The 23,245-nt window shown below is 47.5% G+C and overlaps 9 protein-coding genes across 9 annotated transcripts; 6 read left to right on the top strand and 3 right to left on the bottom strand.

The window, feature by feature from the left end:
• Positions 1 to 2,888: 2,888 nt before the first annotated feature.
• On the top strand, positions 2,889 to 5,621 carry TGAM01_v210545 (hypothetical protein; the record flags this gene model as incomplete). Its single annotated transcript, XM_024550822.1, has 2 exons — positions 2,889 to 3,503; positions 3,558 to 5,621. The coding sequence occupies 2 exons, from the start codon at positions 2,889 to 2,891 to the stop codon at positions 5,619 to 5,621; spliced, it is 2,679 nt and encodes an 892-aa protein (XP_024404430.1).
• Positions 5,622 to 6,752: 1,131 nt separating this feature from the next.
• TGAM01_v210544 (alcohol dehydrogenase) lies at positions 6,753 to 7,763 on the top strand (the record flags this gene model as incomplete). Its single annotated transcript, XM_018801107.1, has 1 exon — positions 6,753 to 7,763. One exon carries the CDS (start codon positions 6,753 to 6,755, stop codon positions 7,761 to 7,763), a length of 1,011 nt encoding a protein of 336 aa, XP_018665939.1.
• Positions 7,764 to 7,890: 127 nt separating this feature from the next.
• On the bottom strand, positions 7,891 to 9,525 carry TGAM01_v210543 (hypothetical protein; the record flags this gene model as incomplete). Its single annotated transcript, XM_018801106.1, has 1 exon — positions 7,891 to 9,525. One exon carries the CDS (start codon positions 9,523 to 9,525, stop codon positions 7,891 to 7,893), a length of 1,635 nt encoding a protein of 544 aa, XP_018665938.1.
• Positions 9,526 to 10,742: 1,217 nt separating this feature from the next.
• On the top strand, positions 10,743 to 12,072 carry TGAM01_v210542 (hypothetical protein; the record flags this gene model as incomplete). The annotated part of the gene is made up of 2 exons (XM_018801105.1): positions 10,743 to 11,202; positions 11,258 to 12,072. The coding sequence occupies 2 exons, from the start codon at positions 10,743 to 10,745 to the stop codon at positions 12,070 to 12,072; spliced, it is 1,275 nt and encodes a 424-aa protein (XP_018665937.1).
• A 451-nt stretch (positions 12,073 to 12,523) lies between these two features.
• Positions 12,524 to 13,361, bottom strand: TGAM01_v210541 (superoxide dismutase; the record flags this gene model as incomplete). Its single annotated transcript, XM_018801104.1, has 3 exons — positions 12,524 to 12,823; positions 12,885 to 13,150; positions 13,232 to 13,361. 3 exons carry the CDS (start codon positions 13,359 to 13,361, stop codon positions 12,524 to 12,526), a joined length of 696 nt encoding a protein of 231 aa, XP_018665936.1.
• Positions 13,362 to 14,640: 1,279 nt separating this feature from the next.
• Positions 14,641 to 16,137, bottom strand: TGAM01_v210540 (hypothetical protein; the record flags this gene model as incomplete). Its single annotated transcript, XM_018801103.1, has 1 exon — positions 14,641 to 16,137. One exon carries the CDS (start codon positions 16,135 to 16,137, stop codon positions 14,641 to 14,643), a length of 1,497 nt encoding a protein of 498 aa, XP_018665935.1.
• Positions 16,138 to 17,883: 1,746 nt separating this feature from the next.
• On the top strand, positions 17,884 to 19,311 carry TGAM01_v210539 (FAD binding domain-containing protein; the record flags this gene model as incomplete). The annotated part of the gene is made up of 2 exons (XM_018801102.1): positions 17,884 to 18,185; positions 18,291 to 19,311. The coding sequence occupies 2 exons, from the start codon at positions 17,884 to 17,886 to the stop codon at positions 19,309 to 19,311; spliced, it is 1,323 nt and encodes a 440-aa protein (XP_018665934.1).
• A 241-nt stretch (positions 19,312 to 19,552) lies between these two features.
• Positions 19,553 to 19,938, top strand: TGAM01_v210538 (hypothetical protein; the record flags this gene model as incomplete). Its single annotated transcript, XM_018801101.1, has 2 exons — positions 19,553 to 19,646; positions 19,718 to 19,938. 2 exons carry the CDS (start codon positions 19,553 to 19,555, stop codon positions 19,936 to 19,938), a joined length of 315 nt encoding a protein of 104 aa, XP_018665933.1.
• A 1,422-nt stretch (positions 19,939 to 21,360) lies between these two features.
• On the top strand, positions 21,361 to 22,839 carry TGAM01_v210537 (glutathione S-transferase; the record flags this gene model as incomplete). The annotated part of the gene is made up of 7 exons (XM_018801100.1): positions 21,361 to 21,363; positions 21,469 to 21,630; positions 21,689 to 21,776; positions 21,831 to 22,045; positions 22,104 to 22,366; positions 22,432 to 22,456; positions 22,582 to 22,839. 7 exons carry the CDS (start codon positions 21,361 to 21,363, stop codon positions 22,837 to 22,839), a joined length of 1,014 nt encoding a protein of 337 aa, XP_018665932.1.
• Positions 22,840 to 23,245: the final 406 nt, after the last annotated feature.

Genomic DNA, 23,245 nt, shown 5'->3' with positions numbered 1-23,245 from the left:
AGAAATGTTAGCACGTTTGAGAATGAAGAGTTCGGAAGCGACTGACCTAGGTGTGGCGCAACAGTTTGATGTACCTCTTTACGAGAGCTTTTGGGCTCCGTGCAAACACAACGAAGTCCTTTCGCTCCAATTCATCTTCGCTCGAGGCACGTTGAAGAGCCCGATGCTGTAACGGCAGGTAACGCAACACCTGCTGACACAGCAGGAGACGATGCAGCCCCCGATGCCGGTATCACATCAACACTCGCTGTGATTGAAATATCGGATAATGAATCAGCTGCAACTTTTACGCTGAGAATGCAGGTGTAGGGGAAGAGGGTGTCAACAAGGTTTCTATAATATACTGGATGGCCGCACACTTTTGCGATCGCCGCCACAACATACGCCAGGCAAAACCAAATGCTTCACAAGAAGCTATTCGTTTTTACATCTTCCTAGATCGTTGAAACCTGCCAATTGTCCCTTGGCGGGCCTATTTATTTAAAGCACCCCCTGCAAATTGCATGATCTTTGGCATTTCTGAACTCATGCCGGGGGGGGAATTTAATGTGCGCAAACACTTGGATTTGACCAAATGCACTGTTACCATTGACACATGGTTCACAAAGAAAACCATGTTCCGATATTCTACTGTAGACTGGGATCGGACTAAACAACTTATACAACAAATTGCATTGTATCACTGTTCTTGGCGTATTGACCTGTCTATGGGAAATACAATATGGGCCAACGGCCAGTGGGATACATCAATCTTGCCTGATCCTCCAAAAGTATCATTTGATATGCCTTTCATTTCAATCAAACGTTGGTTAAATGATTCAATTGGCCAAATTGTCCCCCTGCAGTTGGAATGTTGTCATTGCAAGGAATCATTTAACAGCCCAGGCCATCTCCTTCACCCACTGCTATTTAACGCATGGGACTAAAACGCAGATGGAGAGACATATTGAGAACATGAAAGAAACCATTCAAGAGTATTGGAATACAACATGCCGTCAATGTGGCACAACATTTGGCGGCAAATGTGTTTACGATCGACATGTAACTTCTCGGATGCATGAGGACGACGCACTTTATAGGTGTCCAACCTGCAACAGAACATTTGACAGTTTATACGGCCTAGAAGCGCACCAGGTAACACACTCAGAAGATCAAACTTTTAGTTGCAATCCATGCAATCAAACTTTCAAGAGTGCGAAAGGATTAAAATCGCATAACAGGCACGTTCATATGCCAAGAAATCACATACTGCTACTCCTGTTACTACTGCTACTACTGCTACTACTACTGCTACTACTGCTACTACTGCTACTACTGCTACTACTGCTACTACTGCTACTACTGCTACTACTGCTACTACTGCTACTACTGCTACTGCTATTACTATATTTAAGTATATTTGGCAGGTATCTAAACATCTGTCCTATATGCCAAAACGGCTACGTCAGTCCAAGCGCATTACAAGCACATATGGCAGAGCACTCCGAAGAACGTCCATTCTCCTGCAATATTTGCAACTACATTCACACGGAAAAAGGATCTTGTAATCCATAAACGCCAGGTTCATACACAAGACAAACAGTTCAAATGTAACGAATGCAACAAGACTTTTAGGACATATGCAGGACAATATCAACATCAACAGGTCAAACATTCTTCGGTAACTCACTTCTGTACAACATGCTCTAAAACATTTACATCAAAGCGCTCTTTACATATACATCAGGAGAGTCTTCATGGTCCAAAGTTATATGGATGCGATGTCTGTGGTGAAAAGTTCTCTTCAAGGGCTAAGCTCAATAGGCACTTAGCACGACATGCCAGTGAACGGCCTTTTACTTGAGATGAGTGACCTGCTGCGTTCAAAGTACATGGCGATCTTTATCAACACAAGAAGAAGTAGCACAAGGAGTAAGATCAATAAAACATTCTACCATGGGCTTAGCAAGACTCATCGGATTGTATTTAGCAACGCAGCTACCCATGACTTTTCAGAGCTATATAGCAAATAACATTCGTACTCCTTTTTGCATCCCATATCTCACTGGGAATCTCCAGAACGTCGGCGCATTTCCTCCCGAAGCTCATTGATCGATGCTTCTATCATACGGATCTTGTTGCTTTGTTCAGCGAGCAATTCCCTGGTGGATCGCTCACCCATCCCTTCTATATCTGGCTGCACACTCCTGGTGCCCCCGCCGCCAGTCGTGTCCGCCATCTCTTCGTCTACATCGGCCTTGAGAAGAGCAGCTTCAGGTAGATATCATGAATGGAAAACACGTGCATGCTTTGAGGTTTTACATTCACTTTAAATGTCCATATTATCTGAAGCTTGGTACTTCTTAGCAATATTCTAAGTACTCTTACATGTTATCATTCTCACCAGTCGCTTAATCTGTTACTACTATGTTGTATTTGGATTTGGTGATTGAATACGACCTTCCTTTGTGCCGATGGAAAGTCGAACTCCCGAGTTATATTAAGTATGGTAGGGTGAGCCAAAAACCGTGGATTGGTACGAAGACTTTCAGCTCTTTTTGGCGCGTAACCCTTCAACGCATTCATATCTTGAGAAATTACATAAAGAGACTGGCATCGGTGGAGCGTTTCATCCCTCCCCTCCCGACTACATATTAAGTGTGGGTACCTGTTCTTCTAGTATGGCTCTTATTGGCTGCAACCTCGCTAAGCCCGCCTTGTTGATCCTTCTGCTGCCTGGATCCTTCGAGAGTGAGAATGCAGCGCGAGCAAATAGAAGCAAACAATAAACTAGTCTCACTCCTCAAAGTCCGAATATTGAACATCCGAGCCCTCTTGCTCGTGATAGCTATTCCGCAACCATTGTATGCAATAGCTACAAGCACTTAGCGGCAATAATAGCGGCAAGGATGTCGACAGTGCAGGATGGCGGACATCAAGAAAGCGGATCTTCCAGCCTAGACTCTCAAAACGGCCACCAAGACGACATTGAGAGTATGTATCAATACTCTCAGCTGCTCAGCTCTGGCAATATTCGCTTGCTTCGTCTGCTACCTCATGGTGATAAATATGCCCCGCTTCAGTGTCAACTGTTTGACTACCCCATGCAGGAGCTGGAGGATGGGCCACATATGTATGAAGCCTTGTCATATGTCTGGGGAAGTTCAGAAAAGCCTCACACTGTCTTCGTAAATGGAAATACTATGGCTATTACTTCAAACCTTCATGAAGTGCTAGTACGCCTTCGAGATCGAGTGATCGAGCGAGTATTGTGGATAGACGCCATCTGTATTGATCAAAGCAACACTACAGAGCGCGGAGAACAAATCAGGCATATGGCAGAGATATATTGCAAGGCAAATCGTGTGACTGTCTGGCTTGGCGAAAGCGCAGATGACAGCGATCAAGTTCTCAAGAGCATACGAATGGCTGCGGATGAAGAAGTCCCTAGGGCTTCCGATAACACCGTTGATGGGCAGGCTATTTTAACCATGCTGAAGCGACCGTGGTTTCGGCGCATATGGGTAAGGTTCCCATGTTTTAAGACTTTACACAATGTATATTGATTCATGGAATAGGTGCTCCAAGAAATTGCTGCCGCTCAAAATATTGTCATTATGTGTGGCTCTACGAGGATTGATGGATATGCCTTTAGTTTAGGGCTACCATCGCTTCTCTCCTACGCAGACATCCCAGACCATATACGCTCAGTAACATATCTTATGAGAGGCTCCATATTCCGACCGAAATACAGCTTCAATATGTCAGGCGATGTATCATTGGATATACGCCCTCTCGGCGAGCTCATAGACATGTACCACGCTCAAGAAGCTACTGAGCGCCACGACAAAATCTTTGCTCTGCTGGGTATGAGTTCAGACAACCTGGCTACCGCTGGACTGGTACCGAACTACACAATTTCCTGGGACAAACTTATGGCGCAAGCTGTCAGGTTTATACTTGGCGAGGATGTGCTTATCAAGACTTGGGCACACCTGCAAGCAGCGGTTATATCTGCCAAGGGCCATGTAATTGGCAGTGTGACTTCAGTTCGATCAACCGAGGGCACTTACCGTAACGACAGGCAAATCTTGAATATTAAAACAAAGGACAATACCAGTCTCTCGTGGACAGTTCAAGCTACAGCAAAACCGATCCAAGTTGGTGATATTTGCTGCCACCTATCTGGCGCTGCAAAACCAATGATTATCAGATCATATACAGACTATTTTTCGGTAATAATGACTGGTTTCATGCCTCCAAATTATGACGAAGTGCAAAGTGCAAACTTCGATTCATCACAAGAGCCGTCTACGCGTGATCTTCTTCTCATATGGGATTGGGAAACTTCCTCTGACAAGATGTCAGATGGAAAATATGAAACATGGTTGAGCAGCCGAGTGCCCGGAGACCAACACGAACAATCAGAATGTCAACCTGACAAACAGACTCGTTTGTGGAATGCAGTTATGATCATGAGCGATGCAGGGAGCAACAAAACTCTTGTCATTGACACGCTTAAAGAAATGAAAGAAACTTACACAAGAGATTTCGGAGAAGCGGATCCACGTACATTGGCCTGTATGAGCAAACTATCTCTAGCGTACGGCAGAGCTGGATATATCTGGGAGGCAGAAATTGAGTTTTGGTGTATGATTTGGGCCAGGATGGACTTGCAGGATGGATACCAAAACGTCATCAGAGATCTAAGCAGCTTTGGAGCAATGTGGAAAGGCTATAGCCAATCTTACAGAGCCACGAATCTGGAGAAGACAGCGGACTTACTAAGATCACTTGGGAGTTTTTCGCTTACAGCGGAGGAAGTGGTCGAAGCAATTAGGGCCATTTATCCAGAAATAGCCATATCTCTCGTGAGACGGAGACTCAGAAACAGCCGAAGGGTTAGACCAACGGCTACGGGAGCCGAAGAGAGAGCCAGAGATATACGAAAAGTCAATCAGCATTTTGCTCGGAAAAGTCTGGATACGGAAAACGTAGAAGGATTACTTATGGAAGCTATCGAACAAGGAAATGTTGAAGCGACATTTCTCTTGCTTTGCCAAAAAGAAGTTGAGGTCTCAGAAGACATGGTTACAAAGGCGATAAAGAAATACGACGATTCAACAGCCTGGTGCTTGCTCGGAAGAGAAAAGGGTGGCATTCAAATCACAGAAAGAGTCGTCATTGCCGCAGCGACAAAAAGCAGCGAGTCAGTACTACAGTACCTACTCGAAAGACACAGAGACAAGGTTCTCATTACAGAAGAAGTGGTCTTTGCGGCAGTGCAGAACAAAGAACGCTCGGTATTAAACTATCTGCTTGAGAGGTGGGGCAGCGAGACATTGATCACGAAAAAAGTGGCCATCGCAGCAGCAAGGAACGAGTTTTTCCCCGCACTGAAAATTCTACTTCATGAAAAGGGGAGCGAGATTGAAATCACAGAGGACGTGGTCCTGGCTGCGGCATTTAACAGGGAAAAGACGGTCTTGCACATGTTGTTGCAGGAGAGAGGAGATGAGATCCAAATCACGACAGCGGCGATTCAAGCTGCGAGGAAAAATGGGAATAACTTGGCGTTGCAGTATTTGCTAAATAAAAAGAGGGAACAGAGAGGAAGCAGTGCCAAAGATAGTAGCGGATAGAGTTACTAAGAGCTGTGATGGTCAATATTGGCATGGGGTGCATAGAGTGCCATGAGATTGGTAAACGACTGATGCTAATATTACTCGTCTCCCCTATCTACTTGAGGAGACAAGAGGTATGAAACACGAAGAATGAAAGAAAAGTACATACGACGCCAGGAGTTCACTGGTCGTCTCCGACGGCCCTATTGCGGCGCTCATCTCTTTATCGATCGGAGATCGGACGGGATCCAGATTTCTCGGGTAGTTGTGGCCGTATGTGATTGTAAGGGGCGTTGCATAATAGCAAAAGTTGTTAATGTGTCAACGTGGTGGCTTGCATTATATAGCGGCAGAGATAAAACTTGACAGGGATTAGAACCCGTGTGAATAAGACAGGCTGAAGACCAGAATTGAACGATAGCTATAGTATTTACCTGGCATTCCGCCAGGGTTTGTTATAACAAGCTTTTTCGTAATGGTAACAGAAGAAGCCGACGATATGTCAGCTAACAAATGGGCCGAGGACTTTGACTTGACCGGCACATTCAGACTCTCCCTTGCCCCACGTCATGTCTGCTGTTGGATGCCTCAATGTTGTCTACGACTTCATGGCATATGCTGCGCTCCTTTTCACAACGAACCATTCTCCGCATGAATATGGAGATGCTTTTCTTAACAATGATTACGAGGCGCCATCGCCATCGTTCCAGCATCTCCACATCTGCGGACGCACTTAACATGTCATTGGCCAGCTCGCATTTTCGGCGCGTTCATTGGTAGAACACACAGAGTGGATCCACCCCTGTCTCAACTGGTTCACAGAATAGGAAATCGCATGCTCGGGAATCTAGTCGATTCAGGCGCTGGCGGAGCGCCTGTAGCGGATTTAAAGCATCATGAGGCCGAAAGAGAGAGACAGACGGACTTTAGAAATAAATGTTTGATGATTGTTAGAAGTAAGGAGTATGATGTTGAGAGAGACGAAAGATATAAGAAGGGGGGAGTGGACGTGCTGAGATGTGTATCCGATCTCTTCATTCAAACCACCTTCAAAGACCTTCATCCGAGTCAACGCTAAGCCAAATTCATACTATCTTTTAAATTACATATATATATATATATATATACTCCAACCCAGATATCCTCATCATGTCTCGCTACGCTGCTGCTCACGCCTGGAACAACCTCGGCGGCCCCGGGGACGCCCGCCCTACCGCCGAACAGGTCATCAAAGATGCCGGCAAGCAAGATCTCAAGGGACAAGTGATACTCATCACCGGCGTCTCTACCGGTATTGGTGCTTCTAGCGCCAGAGCCCTCGCCGCTACTGGCGCAACGCTCTACTTGGCAGGCCGAAGCATTCCCAAGGCCAAGGCGGCACTCTCAACCATTGCCGACTTGCCCAACGTTCACTTTCTTGAGCTTGACTTGGCATCAAACGCCAGCATCAAGGCCTTTGCTGCCGAGTTCCTGAAGCAGTCCGGTGGCAAGCTCAATGTTTTCCTAAGCAATGCCGGCGGCACCATTGCCGATCGCCAAGTAACCGTCGACGGCATCGAGAAGCAGTTTGCCATCAACCACCTCGGCGCTTTCCTCCTCTTCTCCCTCCTCAAAGACGCTCTGCTCTCCAGCGCTTCTGCATCTAACCCCAGCCGTGTGGTGCTGGTCGTCAGCTACGGCCACCGCCTGGGCAGCATGCAGTGGGACGACTTGTACTTTGAGAAGAGCGAATACACTCCCATCGCTGCTTATTCCCAGGCGAAACTTGCAGGTATCTACACAGCCACCGAAATCAACCGTCGCTATAGTGCTCAGAACCTGTTGGCCTGGAGCGTTCACCCTGGTGCTATTCTCGAGTCTGCATTCCTCGACAACAGCGGCTGGGCTAAAGAGGAACTTGACGCATTGTTGGAGCATTGGCCCAAGACCATCTCCAAGACTAACGAGCAGGGTGCTGCGACACAGGTGTGGGCGGCTGTTAGTGACGACGTCCTGGCCCCTGATGCTAGAGGAAAGTACTTGGAGGACTGTTCAGTTGCGGTACACATGAAAGATTCGGATAAGGGAGAGTGGAAGGGCTATGTTGATCAGACTTATAATGAGGCTGCAGAGAAGAGGATCTGGGAAATCAGCGAGAAGTTGCTCGGCATCAAGGTCTAATTTGTCGGCTGAATCATAGAAGAAAGCATAGCATTGAATGAATATATATAGCAAATATTCTCCCGTCATTACATTCAAGCTTTTCCCGCGCTATAAATGTCAATTTCCTAAAGGTGGTTATAATTCGTTAAAAGTCCCTAGGCCTCTTCTCATACGGCTTCCAGTAGCCTCTTCTATCCTCCGTGATTTCGTTGAAAGGCACACAGCCCGGATTATAGTAATCTTCAATATTCCCAAAGGGCCACATCGGAGTCATGAGGACTTCATTGTCGGCGCACAGCTGCGGCTTCTTCCATGTAGTCCAGGCCAGTTCATCCACAAGATTACGTACAACAGCGCGGCTTTGGTTGACTGCCTTATCCATCTCAATGTTATTCACTTCTTTGTTAATGAAGTATGCATCAGATGACGTATCTGGTGCAGCTTGGAGGAGGAGTGATCGCATCAGATAAAGGTCGCTGCAAATACGCTGCACAACAACTGAAAGGGCAGTGTGGATCAAGCCGTCTTGCAGAGTCCACTTCTGCCGGGATAGCTGTGCGGACTTCAGATAATGTGTAGAACAACGATCGATAGCCTCAGCCGTTTTGTTCTTATCGTCATCTACTGCTATTGTGGCATCGTCAGGCAGACTAGGGGCTTCGTAGTATGTGAGCACAGCGCGTTCTAGTTCTCCAATGAAGATATCCGTCGATATGTTAGTCGAGGCCATCGCGGCCAGCCGCTTGGAGAATCGGGTAACAATCATGTCCACAACACCTTGCCAGTTGACATTGAACCGTCTTGGCTCTACAAAGACTTTCTGTAGATAGGCGCCAATGTCCAACCGATGTTCTAATGTCGCAGCTTTCAACCGTATAAGATCAGGTCGCTCAGGGTCAGTATTGGAGATGTTGATGGGAAAGAAGAATCCCGATACCATGGATGAAAAGTCCACCTTGACTCGATCGCCGCCGAGTCCGTCATAACGCTCGGCGACTGCGCGAGCCCACAGATACGTGGTTATGAACTCTTCATCCTTCAGTCTATCCTCTTGAAGGAACCCCCGTACAGACGACTCATGATGCAGAGAATCTGACTTGAAATCGCACCAGATGACCTCGTAGCCAATCTCCATGCGCATGATGCCCGCCCACCCCCATTTCGTGATCATGTCGCACATGGCCGTTGCGCGTTTCATCTCGCTCTGAATATTGTACCACTCCCAGCTGCTATTTGGGAAAAGGACGTAGTCTTGCGAATCCAGTGTCCCTATGGGGCTTTTTGCCGCCCCTGAGCCGTCTACATAGAGCAGCTGAACATCCCGTGTTGTCTGGTACGTCTGGAGGTAGCCCCTGATTCTCCCTTCAGGATCACGGTCAGAGCCATCATCCGTATCTACCTGGCCAAGAGGTTTCTGCGGAGAAGATGGCGCATGAGGCTGCTCGTCATGATCAGGACTCTTGGGCGGGATTGGCGGGTGTCGAGCCATTCGCACAAAGTTTTCTGCATGTTCAACCTCGAATGCCAGCCACTCCAGGCCTTTGGGAGGATCTTTGGAGTAGCCCCCATGGTATAGCAACGTGCCAGCAGAAAGTGTCACAGGCATGAAGCCGAAGCCATTATGATTCAGCGAAGATCCCCACTGGCGGCCAGCGGAATGGATGGCGTTAAAGATGTGGTTGGCGTTGGCCTTTGCGCTGTCATGATTTGGAAGGATGGGTTCCGCCGGCGCGGCCTTGGCCGCCACAGCAGAGATGACCAGCAACGTAAGGCCTTTCATCGTAGCCAGCGCTATTTCTCATGACATTTGTGTAACAAAGACTCATCTCAGGAGAAAGCATTTTCCAGTTTCGGGACATGTGCTGACGTGACGCGTTCTCTAGGCCGATTCCCCGCTGGCTGCTGACACCAGCGATTAGCTTCATGCACCCTTGTTGGAGGATGGCAGAGAGCGATTATCTGTGGCGAATCACAGCAGAGGGTTGTATCTATTGCGGTAGATTTTACTGGTGGTGGACTCTGCAGCGATGCAGGGTGAGAGCTCGCATGAATTGCTGCGAGCTGTTTTTGGTGCATTAGCAGATAAGTCACCACCACGTATTATCCATACATGCACGGCCACAAATAGCTCTGTTCAAGTCATGCATGCGATCGTGTAGTTGAATGTAGTATTCTGTGTCAACGCTTTCACCGTTTTGGTGCTTGGTTCTGTGATAAATTGTTCATGGCGCCTACTTACTAAGCTCAGTATTTGGTCTACTAATAGCCAGCCATGATCAATAGTCGCGTTGATAGCATAAGGTAGCAGCAATAATAGCAAGCTCAATTTCCTGCTATTTGTATAAGCACATGCGTTTTGTTTTCTCAAAGCGTCTCATACGCGTGTAGGTACATATGCAAGCTTCCACCCGACCGCCTTCACGCCGCTGCCACCAAGGCCCGTCGAGTTGATTCACTCATGCCCATAGTATAGGTTGAATGGACCTCTTATTTTCATCTCGAAATGCATGCACATCAATAAATTTCATCTCTATATACATGTACATCAATAAAGATAAAACTCGGTCACTGTATACAAGTAAAGACTTTTGTCCCGGCTTCACATTTATCCAGTCCTTGCAAGCAATTGGCAGGCAGCTGCCCATGATCTGCTCCTTCCTCCAGCGCGTTGCCCAGCCAAACTTGAGCCAAACAGATGCCTGAAATTTGTGTCCTTCATTTTACCCTCTTCCCTCTTCTCTCTTCAACACTCCCATGGCTCATTAGAAATCTAGCTTCTCTCCGTGGCGTTGGCGTTCCTCTCTTCCGTGGACCACTTACACTCGGCCCTGCCTTTGAAACCAATCGTCTTCTTCTTATAGTATGTCTGGTTGGTTCTCCTTGTCTCTCTCTCCTCTCCTTAGTTTCACTTATGCTGACAGTGGCCGCCACCATTTGCCACAGCTTGGTTCGAGTCCGTGTCTTTGACTACATCGCCATCTACCAAGCATCTGCAGCATGGATTTGGTCCTAAGCTGGGACTGTCAGGCCCTTTCGGGGCCTTCTGAGCAGAGACAAATGGACAAAGCAGCACTCAAAGCCGGCCGCCTCTCTCCCGTCGTCACCCGCAAGGAAAACGCTTGTCTTGACAAGATGGAAGGCTTGAATCCCGAACGGGCGAGACGGCTGCTGGCACCACGCTCTCCATCCATGCCACCCACCAACGTGTCTGTCGGGCCGCGAAAGACGGGCAGCAACGACATCGCACTGGGCAAGCCTGGTGCCCAGAAACCCACAGGCATCAAAAAGGAGTGCCCTCCATCTCTGAATAACTCAGTCCGACCGCCGCTTATGCGTATCTCGAGGCCTGCTCCGCCAGTGATTGCGGGAGCCAAGAGGCCTCGTGATCATCTGGATGAGCCCCAAGAGCCGCATCTGCGGCGGCAATGGCCCTCAATACCCCCTTTCTTCTTACCTCGTGAGTAGATGCTTACTATAGCCAGAATACCGATCTGATGCTAACTGTATTTCAGCTCCGCCGCCGAACCCACATACCATCTACCTAGAATCTCTCCTTCAGCCTCACTGCCTTTTGTTGACTCTTAGGTCGAGGCTTGGCGACGGAAGCCAGGCCCTTTCGACCCAATGTCGCACAATCACAAAGGCAGGTCTTCTTCTAGGAGAGACGATCCAAAGCCAGCTAAACCTCCCCATACTGCGACTTCCAGCTCCAGCCCAGGTTTTTGGAGGGCTGGAGGGGACTGTCGATGGGGAGCTACTGGAGGATATCTGGTACAGCCTCACTCCAGAAGCAAAGTATTCCTATGCGCGCCAGCTGCGCCATATTGTCAACAGCATGCGCCTGAACATGGCGCAAACTCGCAGCACAGCTGCTCTACAAGCCAAACGAAATCTGGTGGGATCTGCTTTTGCAGGTCCTTTTTCCCTGATGGTAGATCAACACGCCCTAAACACATACTGGGCAGTTCGTCCAAAGCCCACATGTGCTCAGTTTGTCGCCTTCTTGACATCGCTGTTTGTTGCATCTGTTCCAGCGATCGTCGCCTCTGCTGTCACGAGCCACTTTCGGTCAGATTACGCAGTGCGTTTCACTCACGGTCAGCTCAGCCCAAAGAATATTGTTGTGAAAAACAGCAAGATCGTGTGCATTCTGGGCTGGGACAATGGAGGCTGGTATCCAGAGTGGTGGGAGTACGTCAAGTTTTTTGAAGCTCGTACAGGCCCTGAAAACCAAGACTGGTACGACTACGCGACTCACATTTTCGTGGACACTTTTCAGGATGAGCTGGCGGCATACCAGGGTATCGCGAGATGTCAAAGACCTTGAGTGGTCAGGATCTGGGAGGCTGCATACCGCTGCTCTTTTCTTGTGTCTCTATTCTCTTGAGCCACTCGTATTGTTTTTGCTTCATACTTTGTGTAAGTTACTGAATGGTCATGTCGTGCGCAGGACGATGGGAGCGGCGACAAGCCTGGATCAAAGGTTGTGGTGTCGAATGTATTATATCCACGCCCAAAGTACTAGAGAATAAGATTTGCTGAGTACCATTATGCGGCCTGACTACAGTTAGCCTTCCATTATCAAGTGCATTCGCCATGTATATACGTCGAGAAATGAGCTTCGTATGCATAGCTTTTAGGATTGCCGCAGTGGTAAGTTTTAGCCTACTTTTAGATACCTATATGCTACAGCCAATCAACAGGGCCAAAGCAAGAATATGCTACAAACGCTGCTTTCATTCACGTCTTACTTTTAGCTATACATGTACACATACACTTTATTTCTCGAATCGCTTGGCAACAGTTCCCCAGTTGATGACGTCCCAAATAGCGCTAAAGTACTCGGCCTTGCGGTTCTGGTACTGGAGGTAGTAAGCGTGCTCCCAGGCGTCGATTCCCAGAAGAGGCTCCAGGTTGCCGGTGACGGGGTCCTGGTTGGCGCGAGTGACGAGGCCGAGATTTCCGGAAGACTTGTCCTTGACGAGCCAGGCCCAGCCAGAGCCCTGGATGCCGGCGAGGGCGGTGTTGGTCTGCTTCTTGAAGTTGTCAAAGGAGCCAAAGTCCTGCTTGATGGCGGTCTTTGCGCGAAACGCTTGTTAGCCTAAATTCTTTCATCGTGTACTACGTATTGAACCCTACCAAAAGCTGGCCCTCGGGCTCACCACCGCCGCCCTTGCCGTTGGGGGCGAGGTTTTCCCAGAAGAGCGAGTGGTTGACGTGGCCACCGCCGTGGAAGTTGAGCAGCGGCGCCTGAGCTGCGGCAGCCTTGGAGTCGCCCTTGGCCTGGGCATCGCCGAGGGCCTCGACGGCGGCGTTGAAGCCGTTGACGTATGTCTGGTGGTGCTTGGAGTGGTGCAGCTCCATGATCTGGCCGGAGATGGAGGGCTCGAGCGCGCCGTAGTCGTCTGGGAATCTTTCGTATCAGTCTTCCGCGTTTCGCTCGATTGTTTGGAATCATTGTCGCAGTGTTTGTTTCGAGCACTTACAGGGCAGGTCGGGGAGAGTCGCCTTGCCGCGGGTGAAGCTCGTGGTGGCCATGGCGGCGAGAGGCTTTGCGGCGCGGGCACGGAGGCCGGCGCGCAGGAGGGGCGTCGTGCGGAGGAGAGAGGAGGACATTGCTGCGGCTGTGGTTTGTGAAGCTATTCGCAGGTGAGCTTTTGCTGTTCTATTCGCGGCAATTGGGGGAGCAGATGAGGGGCTCGGCTTGTGCAAAGAGCTTGGAGGGGAGCTCTTGAAGTGCAATTGGGGAGCTGGACAAAAGGACGCAGTCTCTATTTTGAGCTGAATAGCGACTGAATAGCGGCTGCGAGAGTGGATTTGCGAAATCACCGAAAGGGCGCTTACCAATGGTTCGTTGTTTCTGTTCTGCGTGCGGTGCAGATGATGTCAATGCGAAGAACGAAGAACAGGCCGATGGAGCTGCCTCGGATTTTCGAGCTTGAGCCGGAGCTCTGGCCGGAGCTGGGCTGAGCGCATCGTTTCGTCACTGTAGTGGGGGACCAGCTGTCGGGAGGTAGCGGGTACTTTGTAGCGGGAAGCGGGCGCTGACATTTGGTGCTGTAGGCGATGTAGTCGGTACGACAGATCTGATAAGCATCGATGCACCAGTCATGGTGCTCTATTACCCAGCAGATGCAAGAGAAGATATTGGCTGCGGTCTATTCATTGAAAGAATTATAGCCTTTTTTTGGCCATTTGTGCTGAGAGAACTTAAATGAGGAATACCGTTGCACGGAGCAAATCAACTGCCAGCAGTCCCCCTAAGTATGTCGCCATCGTCAGCAGATGCATGTGCTTTATGCCAGTATCAAACCGACCGAATGCACAATAATACCCGAATAGGACAGCAGCAAAAGTCCGAAATTGTGTCTTCCTTCGAGTCATATACGACTTGATATCATCAGGATAGTACTACTCCCATCGCAGGCATCTTCAAGCCATGGCAGCCTAATCTACGTATTGCCATTTTAGGTATTAGGCAGTGTTGCCTTTTCAGTTAACGATCTCGGTAGGAATACATGTAAGCTTATATGTGTTCAAGGGGCGGCTACGACAATTTATTACAAGAAGCTAGACGGAGCTTGAATTGCAATTCTTCGATGAAGAGGTGTTGCCCCTGAACTACGAGCTGTCACTTGCGTCGTCGTAAGACGGTGTTTCATTTTCAACTGGATCTAATACTCTCGGTGAAATGGAATAGAAGCATAGGAGCTACATCTCATTCAAATACGCGTATATCTAGAAAGCTTATACTATAGTCTAAAAGAGAACAAAAGACGATCCATCTTTTGCTAATTCTTGTGTACAACTGGCGGCTGTCATTGCCATCCTCTACAACAGTTTTCTAATGATCTATGAGCACTCAACAAAGGAAATGAACGTATTTCTTTCAGTTTCAAAGCTTAGAACCTTGTTCCTTCAAAAAAGACGCCGTAACTTCTTTTGCGATGAGATCCATGCTCTGGATCACCTCATAGAGCTGCTCTTTGCTCAGCTCAGGAGATATCGTGCACATCCGAAGATTCACCTCTTTGCGGAGTCTCGTCGTCGTCAGCCCCGCGACGTTGCGTTCCATCGCTAATCGAGAAATAGTCGTATTGATGTCATCGCAGCACTTCTCAAAATCTAGGCTGGGGTCGAGGTTGTCCAGCTTGGGAACATAACGAAAATTGAACATTCCTAATGAAGCTTTGGAGAGAATTTCCCAATCGGAAAGCTCTCGGAAAGCCTGCTCTCCGAATTCGGCAAGGTAGATGCCATGGTCAATCATCTCCCCCATCTTATCAAGACCCAGTACTTGGAGGGTGAACCAGAGCTTCAACCCCCGGGCAGAGCGAGACATTTCGATACCGCGATTCCAAAAGTTCACCATGTCAGTATTCACCTCTTCTGTGTCTCGAATATATGACGCCTCTGTGTTGAAACTTTCGACCAGGCGGCGCCTGTCTCGGACAAGTATCAAACCGCAGTCGTAGATCTGGAAGAGCCATTTATGAGGATCCCACGACAGGCTGTTTGCTCTACTGATACCACTGGCAATGTGCTTGTGGTCCTTTGAGAGAATTACAGATGCTCCGTAGGCACCATCAACGTGCAGCCAGAGGTTTTCTTCTTCGGCGATATCTGCCAGCGCATTCAAGTCATCTACGCCCCCGGTGTTGGTGAAACCGCAACTTCCAGCAATTAGGAACGGCACCAACCCATTCTTCCTGTCGATTGCAATTTGCCGGCGCAGACTCGCGGGGTCTATGTGGAAATCATCAGAGTCGGATTCCACACGATGGATCTGGCTTCGGAGAAAGCCTGCCACAGTCAGGCCTTTGGTCACAGAAACATGAGTCTCCTTTGAAGCATAGATGACTGCCTTTGGTCTGTCCTCGTACTTTAACATGGCATCTCGCGCAGTTACGACGCCAGTCAAGTTAGCCATTGTGCCTCCAGACACAAAGACGCCACCAGCCGAGGGCGGAAAGCCTGCTTGCTCAGCCATCCACTTAATGAGGGTGTCCTCTACGGTGCTGGGGCCAGAACCCTGATACCAGCTGCCAGTACCGACGTTGAACATTGATGTGATGATGTTTCCCAGATACGAGTTTTCGCTTGTAGGAGATGGAATGAGGCCGAAAAACTTGGGGTGCTCCATTGACACCCGGTGAGACATGATCTTGACCATTTCACTTATAACTTGATCCATGGGGGCGCCCTCTGCTCTTGGTATTGTGGCAGTTCGCATCTGTGCCATCTCATCCTTTGTCGCAATGTCGACGATTTGTGGTGACAGAGCTGCATTCTGTGCGAGCAAGAACTGATGGAAAAGATCCTCAATCAGCTGCACATGGTCTGCTTTTTGAGACGTAACATTATCATCCCGATAGACATTGAGAGCAGCCATCGTAATGGTGCAGATTGAGATAGAGACTGGGAAGCGGCAAAGAAGGTGTCTTTGTTAAAGAAGAGCAAGTCTGTATTCCATTGTATCGCAGGCTAAGCTAAATATATGTGTTTTTGAGTTTCAGGTTTTGGGGGATCTAGCATCCTTCACGCTGGGGAAGGATCAGAAAAGCTTGCCTCGTATTAAGTCCTACGTTACTTGCACAAGAGAGAACCCTGTTGCCATCTGTAAGCCAGGTTTATGCAGAAATAGTATGATTATTCGCCATTCAAGCCTCCGTTTTCGCAGTCAATTCATTAATAGACTTATTTATCAATTGATTACGTATGCTTATCATACTGTCGTCTGACATAAGGAAAGTGTTTATCCCTAGGAATAAGTAAAAAGAGATGTCTTTACTGCCTGTCTTTGGTATAAAAAGCGAATCCCGAGATATACGGTATATAACGATATTGCGTACGGCTTGGATTCCGGGTGTTTGAGATTGGCATCTGCAAGGGTAGGGACCCCTGGTCGGGTTCTAGGCTTGCCGAGGCTGACAGGTTGCAATGCATGCCGCAGTGCTGTATGTAGGATCTAGAAGCATCATTCGGCATTAGGAGGTTATTTGATCTCCTATGCCTAGAATCTCCGTTGGTTTAGGGACAAGTCGGGAATAATGTTGGGAATAGTCTGTGGTATCCTCCAGCGAATGTAATTCCGAACAATTGCACGCAAGGAATAACTTTGCGCTGTATAGATCGGCCTTTTCGGTCATTATACCTCATGAGGATTTTGGCTACTAGGTTTATGCATAACCTAAATGTTGAAAGGATTTATTCATTCATATGTTAGCTGATCCTTATAGCAATGATTACTGTATCATCTATGCTGTTTGCATGTGTGCCAATTATTCAGAAAATGGAGAGCTTCTGATAATATCCACGTCCGCTGTACAACAATTATGGACAGCTCTCAAAAGGCAGTGTAACAGTCTCATAGAGACTTGAAGCTAGCAGCTTGAAAGATGATGACAGCTTGCAGTCACCAAGAAACAATTAATATATATAGAGTAAATCTCCGCTGTTCGGTCAAGAAGACACGATATATGCAGGGCGTTGCATGCTACTGTAGCACAGCATATGTATGCAACCCCCGCAAATCAACACATACATGTGGCGGTATGCAGCCAGTTGCGCGCAGTACTCTATCTCTAAGGATTTCAACACAGCCTATTGAACGTCTATAAAGCTTCATACTGTAGTTAGTAACGCCTATAGCTGAAGCAATTGGTACTCGTAATGACGCCATACGGGACTCCCATCTTTAAATTCCAGGCCACTTGTACCGGCTATAGTTGCAATACCCCTGGTCGCCTGTTGAAGCTACGCCAGCAGCAAGTGTATCATGAGTAAGAAAACACGCCCCCTACCCTGCATCTTCCCTCGCGATTAATTGTTCAATTGTCGTTTATTTATTTGGCAAGAATTCTCGAAGCACTCATGGACTCAGATAGTCAGTTACTGTACTGTATATGGCCCTAAAGTGATTGCCGGCTTAGATATTGGAAGCAAGGATGTGAAGCGGGTCTTGGGACGGGGAAGATGGCGGATAAAAGGAACGTCCACGTATCTAATCTTCCACTACTAATCGTAAAACCCCGTGCAATGATGCGATGCTCAGCAACAACACATTGCTGATTCAGGCCATTTTCTGCGCTCCATACTTGCTGATTCGGACACCTCCGATCAGAATCTTTTCGGACTCATGGCGGACTCCAATTTCCCGCGGTTCACGGCAATCATCGTCGGCGGCAGTCTAGTCGGCCTGACAACAGCGTTGGCACTGGAAAAAGCTGGGATCAACTATGTCCTGTTGGAGAAGGGGGATATTGCGCCACATCTGGGTGCGTCTATATCCATACACCCACACACTCAGAGAGTAATGGAACAGCTTGGTGTATGGCCTGAGATCAAAGCCACTGCTGTGCCGCTGGACATACGGAAGCACTATGACAGAAAGGGCAAGTTGTTTGAGGACTCTTCAATCCTGCAAGAAATCTCAAAGATGTGAGTATGGATGATGCCTTACCTCTCCTCTTCTCATGGCCTATTATGCTATCCCTGACATGTGTAAGTGAAGGTTGCATGCCGTTATTGACACATTCTTGATAGGACCTCTCAACGATGGACTACCTTTATAGAGCGAAGATTTATGCTCAGTTGTATCTATAACCAAATTGAGGACAAGTCTCATGTTCGGACCCAAACCTGCGTGGCTTCATTCACCGAGACAGAAGACGGCGTTGAGGTGATCACAGACAAAGGTGAAACCGTTAAAGGAGACATTCTCCTTGGTGCCGATGGTATCCATAGCACAATACGGAAACTTATGGCAGACAAAGTCGCCATCACGGATCCCACTGCATCACAAGAAATGCAAGCTGGTTTCACAAGCACCTATCATTGTATTTTTGCAACGTCCAAAAACGCTAGAGTATCCGATGGCACGCAGTTCCTGCCAAGTGGGGGCGTGCATAACGTCTATTACCCAGGCTTCTCTGGCGTCGTCGCGATAGGCGTCCCCGGCTTTGCCTATTGGTTCATGTTTGTGAAGAGTGAAAAACAAACAAGAATGCCCGAGATACCCAAGTTTACGGAAGAAGAGACTGAGGCCACCATTGCTAAATATGGGGGCTATGCGCTGGGCCCAGGCTACACGTTCAAAGATTTATGGGATAGTAGGGTCAAAGCGAATATGCTATCCCTCGAAGATGGAGTTCTGAAGTCGAAGTGGAATACGGGTGGTCGCGTGGCTTTAATGGGCGACTCAGTACATAAATCGACCATAAACGTTGGTCTTGGCGGCAATTTGGCTGTCGAGGGCGTTGTTCATCTTGTAAATGGACTGGTGCCCTTGGTAAGACAATGCGATGAAAGCGGAAGAAAGCCAACCAAAACTGAAATCACGGCTGTATTGGATGCCTACGAAGAGAAGCAGCGGCCACATGCAAAGACAATTGTCACAATGTCCAGATATGTTACCCGCTATGAGGCAATGGAGACGTGGTGGCTGAGGCTCTTGCGCCGGGTATCTCCATGGGTCAGTGACAAGACAAAGGCGAAAGCATTCGTTGGGTATATTAATGAAGCGCCGTGGCTAAACTTCTTGCCAGACCCATACGAAAAGCAGTAGTTGAGTTGAAGAGCCAAGGCTGCGCAACAATCCATAGATTTCGTCTAGAGACAAAACTAAACTGAGTATAATCTTGATAAGAGTGCACTGTTGCTAATTAGGACATGAGATTAAGTAATCATGCGGTACATTAAAACGTAAATCTTTGCGAGATTCGCGTCTCAATTCCACCATTCTCAATATCAAATTAGCATTATGGAGCACGACCAGTACGAGGTTGAACTTGAAGCAAGTAGACATCATGGGGTTCTCCGGAGGTGGATATACTGCGCAAATGGCTGCCCTTAACGCCCCCACCCTTGTTCGTCGTCTAATTCTCGTAGCTACTACGCCAAGTATTGGTGAAGAATTCAAATCGGTTCCGCCGAGCTACTACAAAAGCTTCGCACTGCTATTATGCAGAAAGAACACAAGGATGCATTTGTTCCTATGTTCTTTACCACCTCAACTCGTGGCCAGGCCGCCGGACTTGCGGCTTGGGAGCGGATAACCACAAGTCGTCGGAACCGTTGCGACTATGCAAGCGTAGAGTCTGCGGGTGAGCAAGGTCTTGCATGCTTCAGTTTTAAGATCCAAACGGCGCAAATGAGAGGTCTTATAACCGGCTTCAAGAACTTCAAACTCTAGTCCTTGTTGTAACTGATAATTCGTTCTTCAACTCTTGAACGTATGCTTGCCAAACCAAGCCAAGGCTGCAACGTTACGATATTGCCGACTGAAAACAGCATAACCATTTGGAAAAAGATGAATAATGCCCACTCTGAGCTTCATATAGTCCCCGATGCAGAACACGGGTTTCTGTACCAGCATGCTGATTCGTTTACAGCGCTGGTAAATGAGTTTCTTGATCGAGAGTAGCGGGCAGCGGTAGCCGACTTTTGAATTAGCGCTGAGCTCTAGCGGACTATCAATTAACAACTCCATATACATACATGTACTTGGCTATATCAACTGTCCGCCATTCCAGAGGACGTGATAGCTCAAGGCAAAGTGACCACACTAAAGTGTTCTTCAAAGAAAGTACAGGTAAGCTTTCAGTTTCGAAATCGCTGTCAATCAGGCTGCAACCCCACCAACATCCGTGCAGGGAAATTCGCCACGGGTTCCATATTTTAAGCATTGATGATTCATTGTAGAAGCCTGCAGCTATACGTGTAGCTTAAATAATACCGTTTCTAACAGTGTATGATTATTCCATTGAGGACGCTTGAGGCTTTATTATCTCGTAGCCTAAATTTTGTGTGTAAGCCAGGAAGATTCGATGCATTTTGTATTCGATCCAAACAGCAAAGTGATGGAATGACACCGTACGCTCGTCAGATATAAGTGGCTAGGGGCTACACAACCAGCTTGGTCTCGGCCAATCTCAGTCGGCTACATGCAGTAAAACCTGCAAATACTTATGAAATCGCAATGCAGCTCAAACGTCCCAATCGTTGGTTACAATGTAAAACCCTTACTTGCCGCTGCTTCGAAGTTGACACAAGTGGAAGATCTGGAAGCCTGAGACCATGAGCGACTTTCTTGTATACCGTACTGCGCTTGTGGTGGATGCCAAGACAAATTCAGCAGATAATAATACTCCTCTCGCCATTAGAATAATGATAATCGATTCCTCCAGGCAAACAAGTGCCAATTTTTTTCATTTTGTTCAGAAAACCGGTCCGCGCCAGTCTTCTCCGCGGAAGAACTTTCAGACACCACCTTGAATCTGACAACATCAAAAGCAATGCTTTGTCAAGAGCGGGGTTAGCACAGCGATAACGCAATGGATATCCATACTTCTTTCACTATATCTCAATATATAAGAAGATCGCTAGTCTGATTCCAAAGCGCAATGCGCGCAATTTCCAGTTAGCGCTCTATTGAAGTTACTAAATGAACACGACTTCCAGCGCGTAGCAAGCTACCGCGCGGCATGACTCAGCGCGGGCGCTTGATAATCCTCAAGTTGAGGCTGTAATAAAAAGCATTTGCACCTCGAGTTTTCTCCAGTAGAGCTTTATTTTCTATATGCATATCTATCTCCATTGAATAGGTTTCATCAAGATGGTAAGAGTTCCCGCTCGCTGAGCTTGATTGGTTTGTTGCAATATATTCCGTAGCACTAAGGTAATAATCTCCCACTGTCTGGCTAATATTTCTACTACTGAGCAGTCTAACGGCAACATTACAAACTGGAAGTCTTTTTCTGATGAAAAGGGCAATTTCAAGCGCCCTCAAGCTGTCCTTCGTAACAGTATCTCCAACAAGCCCGGATCGAAATTCCCCGCAGAACGAAATAGATATCATCTCTACATCAGCTATGCTTGCCCTTGGGTATGTACACAATCACTCGTATCACCGCTAGTAATTCATCAAGCTTATATAGATGTAGGCACATAGGATCCTGATTGCCCGGAAGCTCAAAGGCTTAGAAGACATCATCCCATTCACATGTGTGCACTGGCTTCTTAAAGACGGCGGTATAGAACGATCCTAAAGTGTACCACCTTTATACGCAATTAACGAATTTATAGGATGGCGGTTTGTAACTGCCGAAGATAACGATGCCGAAGGAGAAAATGCTGTTCCTGACCCTCTGCACGAGGGATTTACTCATCTACGTCAAGTTTATTACGAGACTGACGCTGACTACCAAGCCCGGTTCAGCGTGCCAGTCTTGTATGACAAAATCCAAAAGACAATTGTAAACAACGAAAGCAGTGAAATCCTCCGCATGTTTGGCACAGAGGTTAGTTTGGCTCCTAATATGAGCATCTATCATACATGATTCTAATTTCAAGTACTAGTTTGACGACATCATTGATCCAAAATATCGCGACGTGTCGTTGTATCCCAAGGCGCTGCAGAGCCAGATTGATGAAGTTCACGAGTGGCATTACGACAACATCAACAACGGCGTGTACAAATGCGGCATTGCCAGCACTCAAGAAGCATATGAGCGTGTCGTAACAGAGCTTTTCGAAGCTCTTGACAAGGTTGAGGACCATCTTGCATCGACTGGTGGGCCTTACTGGTTTGGCCAAAGCCTCACTGAAGTCGATATCCGGCTGTAAGCTGCTCTTAACCCGTGGATACTTTTCATTTGCCTTGAAAACCACTAACATGGTATTGCAGATACGTCACAGTGATCCGTTTCGATGTACGTGTTTTTTCTGCCACAATCCACTTCTAGCATTTCGTTTCCCTATTTTAGTCACTCCTTTAGACCAGACACTGGACTGCATATTTGACGGATTGTGTTGAACACTGCTAACTATTATATAGCCGGTATATGTTCAGCATTTCAAATGCAATATTCGAGATATCCGATCTGGCTACCCAAACATTCACAAGTGGTTACGAAATCTATACTGGAATATCCCAGCGTTCAAGGAAACTACGAATTTCCATCATATCAAGAATCATTACACCAAAAGCCATACTCCTATCAATCCATTATCAATCACGCCCGTTGGGCCACTTCCGCATATCCTCCCTCTGGACAGGGAGGTGGCCGCTGTGGAAGCAGCTGCACAACTTTGAGCGTCCTAGAATCTCGCAATACGTCTTAGTCTACGATTTATCAAACTGTCAGAGTCCGGCGGGTTTGGCAGTTACACTTTGTAGCTATTTGCAATAAAGAGAATACAAAAGATCCCGCCAATCGCATCAAGAGAAATACAAAAGATCCTACCAGAGAATGGCCTGACAATTATTGAAGCAGCATAAAGGCCAACCCCATGATAAGTCTGACAGAATCTTATTCATTTCATTTCTCTAGTAAGCATCATATGACTGTAGAACAAAGACCGGCATAGGACTTCGGTAAGATATACCTATATTAGGATTCCGAATTTCAGGTGCATGTAATTCCCACTAGGGCCTTCCAGAAAAAGAAAATTTCCGTCCGGAACTGCTACGACTGGAGCGAAAAGCGATGACAAAAAAT

Source organism: Trichoderma gamsii (assembly GCF_001481775.2).
Source record: "Trichoderma gamsii strain T6085 chromosome Unknown Scaffold_65.2, whole genome shotgun sequence".
Taxonomy (NCBI): domain Eukaryota; kingdom Fungi; phylum Ascomycota; class Sordariomycetes; order Hypocreales; family Hypocreaceae; genus Trichoderma; species Trichoderma gamsii.
Note: the sequence above shows the minus strand (reverse complement) of the source record. Positions and strands in the feature narration are given on the sequence as shown.